The sequence below is a fragment of the Cariama cristata genome, unplaced genomic scaffold (genome assembly GCF_000690535.1).
Source record: "Cariama cristata isolate BGI_N322 unplaced genomic scaffold, ASM69053v1 scaffold31263, whole genome shotgun sequence".
NCBI classification, from domain to species: domain Eukaryota; kingdom Metazoa; phylum Chordata; class Aves; order Cariamiformes; family Cariamidae; genus Cariama; species Cariama cristata.
This window is the reverse complement of record NW_009608311.1, coordinates 5,925-8,904: the sequence shown is the minus strand read 5'-3', so window position 1 is coordinate 8,904 and position 2,980 is coordinate 5,925. Positions and strand designations below refer to the sequence as shown.

The following is a 2,980-nucleotide window of genomic DNA, read 5'->3' as shown; positions in this document are numbered from 1 at the left end:
AACACTCCCACATCAGCCCGGACGTAGTTTCTTGGCCATGGTTCTCTGTTGGTTCCTTCAGGGCTAAAAGGATTTCAGCCCTTTTTGTTTTATCATTGGGGACAAGCAGTAGAATCCAGGCCTTTCACAATTTCAGGGACAACTGAAATGTTAGGCAGAAAAGCCCTAGTGCTTGCTTTCTTCTGCCCCATTTATCCTGTATTGATGGAAGAGAGGCCAGTAAACTGTGTCTGCCTTTCAGCTCTGGGAAGATGATCAAGTCCTTCAAGCAAACATTTCTGTCCCTGGATCTGCAGTCCCCTCGGTGGAGCTCAGCAGAGACAATGGTAACTGCTAAAGGCTGGGGGAAGAGCTCTCTGCAGTCAGGGTGCTGCAGAGCTAAGGCGGATTTGGGATTCCGAGTCTACTAAGCCTGGAGGAGCTGGGAAGTTACTATAAACACTGTTCACACCTAATTGCACAGGGGAAAAGGAACACCTACTTCAGCCTAAGGCAGAACAGGCATGGTGTTGCAAGGGAGGCAAAGTTTGACACTGGGAGTATGCCTCAAGTCCTCAGCAAAGAGGCTGCCCGGTGTTACCTCATTGCAACAATATTTTCATGCTGATTTGGAAAAAGTAGCTATTAGTTTGTGTCATTTGTAATATTCATCTCATGGTTACTGTGACTTTTGCTGCCTTTCAGGCAAAGGATTATGAGCTGCGTCAGTACGAAACAGCAAAGTGGGTCAGCACAGTCATTAGGGGAGAAACCCAGAAGGAGGCAATGCGCCAGGGCTTCTGGAAACTCTTCCACTACATCCAAGGGAAGAACGAGAAAGGTACAATGTGCTGGTTTTGAACTGCAAGAAGCACAAACGTAACAAAAAGCCGAGTAGTACAAAGCAGTAGATGAGCTGCAGTACACAGCAGGTTCCCTTTTCTGGTCTAACACCCTTGTGAGTCGATTAGGCCATCATACCCATGAGGCTGCTTCGGTATCTGCTTTAAGATAAGTCGGCATCACCATTTATTTACAGCAGTATTCAAGCTGCAAGCAAAGACAGTGCCTAAGACTTTTCTTCCTCTCCTCTAGAAATGAAGATTGACATGACTGTACCAGTGACATGCCTGGTAAAATCTGGCTGCGCAGACTTCAAGATCTCTTTCTTTGTGCCATTTGAACATCAGGACTCCCCACCACAGCCCACCGACTCGGATGTGTTTATTGAAGAGAGGAAGGCAGCGGCCATCTTTGTCCGGTAAGCAGCACCAGCACAGCTGACAAAGGCAGGCAGCTACTGAAAGGGGTAAGAGTCTGGACTAATCTTCCCTAGAGCTGTTTTTTAACTCTGGACATATCCTGCTGTTCAGAGCCTCAATTGGCAAAACTTCAGCGTTTAGAAAACCTTCTTACACTTGGGTATCTTACTAAGAACAAAGAGAAATGACCAAGTTTTGAAACACTTGATTTTTCAGCAGACTCTTGAATATTGCATTGAGTTTTATGAAAATGCAGCCTACAGAATCCTCTTGGAACCGTTCTGTGCTACAGAACATCTAAGTCACTCTTCCAGCCCCCTTTAGTTGTAGTCCCAAGCTCCCACAAAACCTGCATGCCAGTTCTTTATTACAGGAAAAACACCCAAAGCTACAGTTGCCCTCTCTGCACATATTAAAGACACAAGCAACAATGTGTGTTGGTTAACGCTCTCAGAACTGCAAGCAAGTTAGGAGATAACCCTCCCTTTTCACTTCTACCAGGTCCTTCGGTGGATTTGCCTCCCCAGAGAAATATGCTGAGGAAGCTGAAGTCCTGGCCAGAATCTTAAGAAACAGAGGTCAACAATTCCATGAGGATTTCTTCTATACTGCAGGCTATGATAGTCCCTTCAAGCTCTTTAACAGGCACAATGAAGTGTGGTATTTTAAAAAGTAGTATGATGGGGGGGAATATTAAGAAGCTACTAATCAGCTCTGGATGAAAATAGATCTTATTAATGGCTTTGGCTTTTGCAGAAGAGATTTAATTTGCACATGGACACAGGATGAGGTCTAATTCATTTTCTCTAGGATGAAATACTACTCTGGTTAAAAAGATTTCAGCTCTTTCTACAAGAGGCAATTTAAATTCAAGTAGATTGTACCAGCTGGAGTGGGAGGGAGGTACGACAAACCTATTCCTCTTATTGAAAGGTTCTAGGGAACACTAATAGTCTGAAAATATTCCTGCAGAACAATTTGGATGGCTACTTTTACTTCTCATTAGAAGTGCTACGCAATAGCTCAAGTGTTATGGAGAATAAGTTCTTCACAGAGTTGCCTTTTCCCATATCGATATCACTCCCGAGACAGAAAGATGAGGGAATTGCATTAATTTTTCAGAGAACAAACCTACCGGTTAGTGAGTTTTGGGAAGCAGCAACACCTTAGCAGGCCCTAGTGCCTCATAAGCAGTAACTTTTGTTTTAAATAGTATTATCAAAATCCTCCACCTCTCCACTTGGAGGCTGGACGCTGTCTTGCTCCAGACTAATGCCAGTGAGCAGATTAGACTAAATCCAGTGTCCAAAAGCTGTATGCTTATTCTGTGCACATCATCTCCACTTGAACATGTAACACCAGACTTACTGGTGGCCTGTAATTTTAGGAGCAAGAACACAAGTAGTAGCATTTAGCTCTCACCTACAAAACACTAATCGCTACTTCAACTATTTAGCTTTGTTGAAATCTTGGTATTGGTCAGGTCAGCTGCAGCCTGCACACCAGCAGGATCTGATACCCAAGTTAAAAGACACTTGCAGGACTAGTATTTAAACCAGTTTAGTCCCTGCTCCAAATCAAGCATTGGAAGCTTTTAGAAAATAGCCTAGAGCTGTTTTACAGCAAGCTGTTCAAGCCAGAAAGCAGTTCACAACAACAGGTAGAGTTTACAAATTTTTATTGGTTCCAATCACTAGCAGGCAAACATTACCAGTGTGGTAAAAAAACTTGGTTTTTTT

General features: G+C 43.6%; 1 protein-coding gene across 1 annotated transcript; it reads left to right on the top strand.

The window, feature by feature from the left end:
* The first annotated feature begins 248 nt into the window (after positions 1-248).
* HEBP2 (heme binding protein 2) lies at positions 249-2,082 on the top strand. The gene is made up of 4 exons (XM_009697083.1): positions 249-326; positions 685-820; positions 1,075-1,240; positions 1,743-2,082. The coding sequence occupies exons 1-4, from the start codon at positions 252-254 to the stop codon at positions 1,915-1,917; spliced, it is 552 nt and encodes a 183-aa protein (XP_009695385.1). The 5' UTR covers positions 249-251; the 3' UTR covers positions 1,918-2,082.
* The last annotated feature ends 898 nt before the right edge of the window (positions 2,083-2,980 follow it).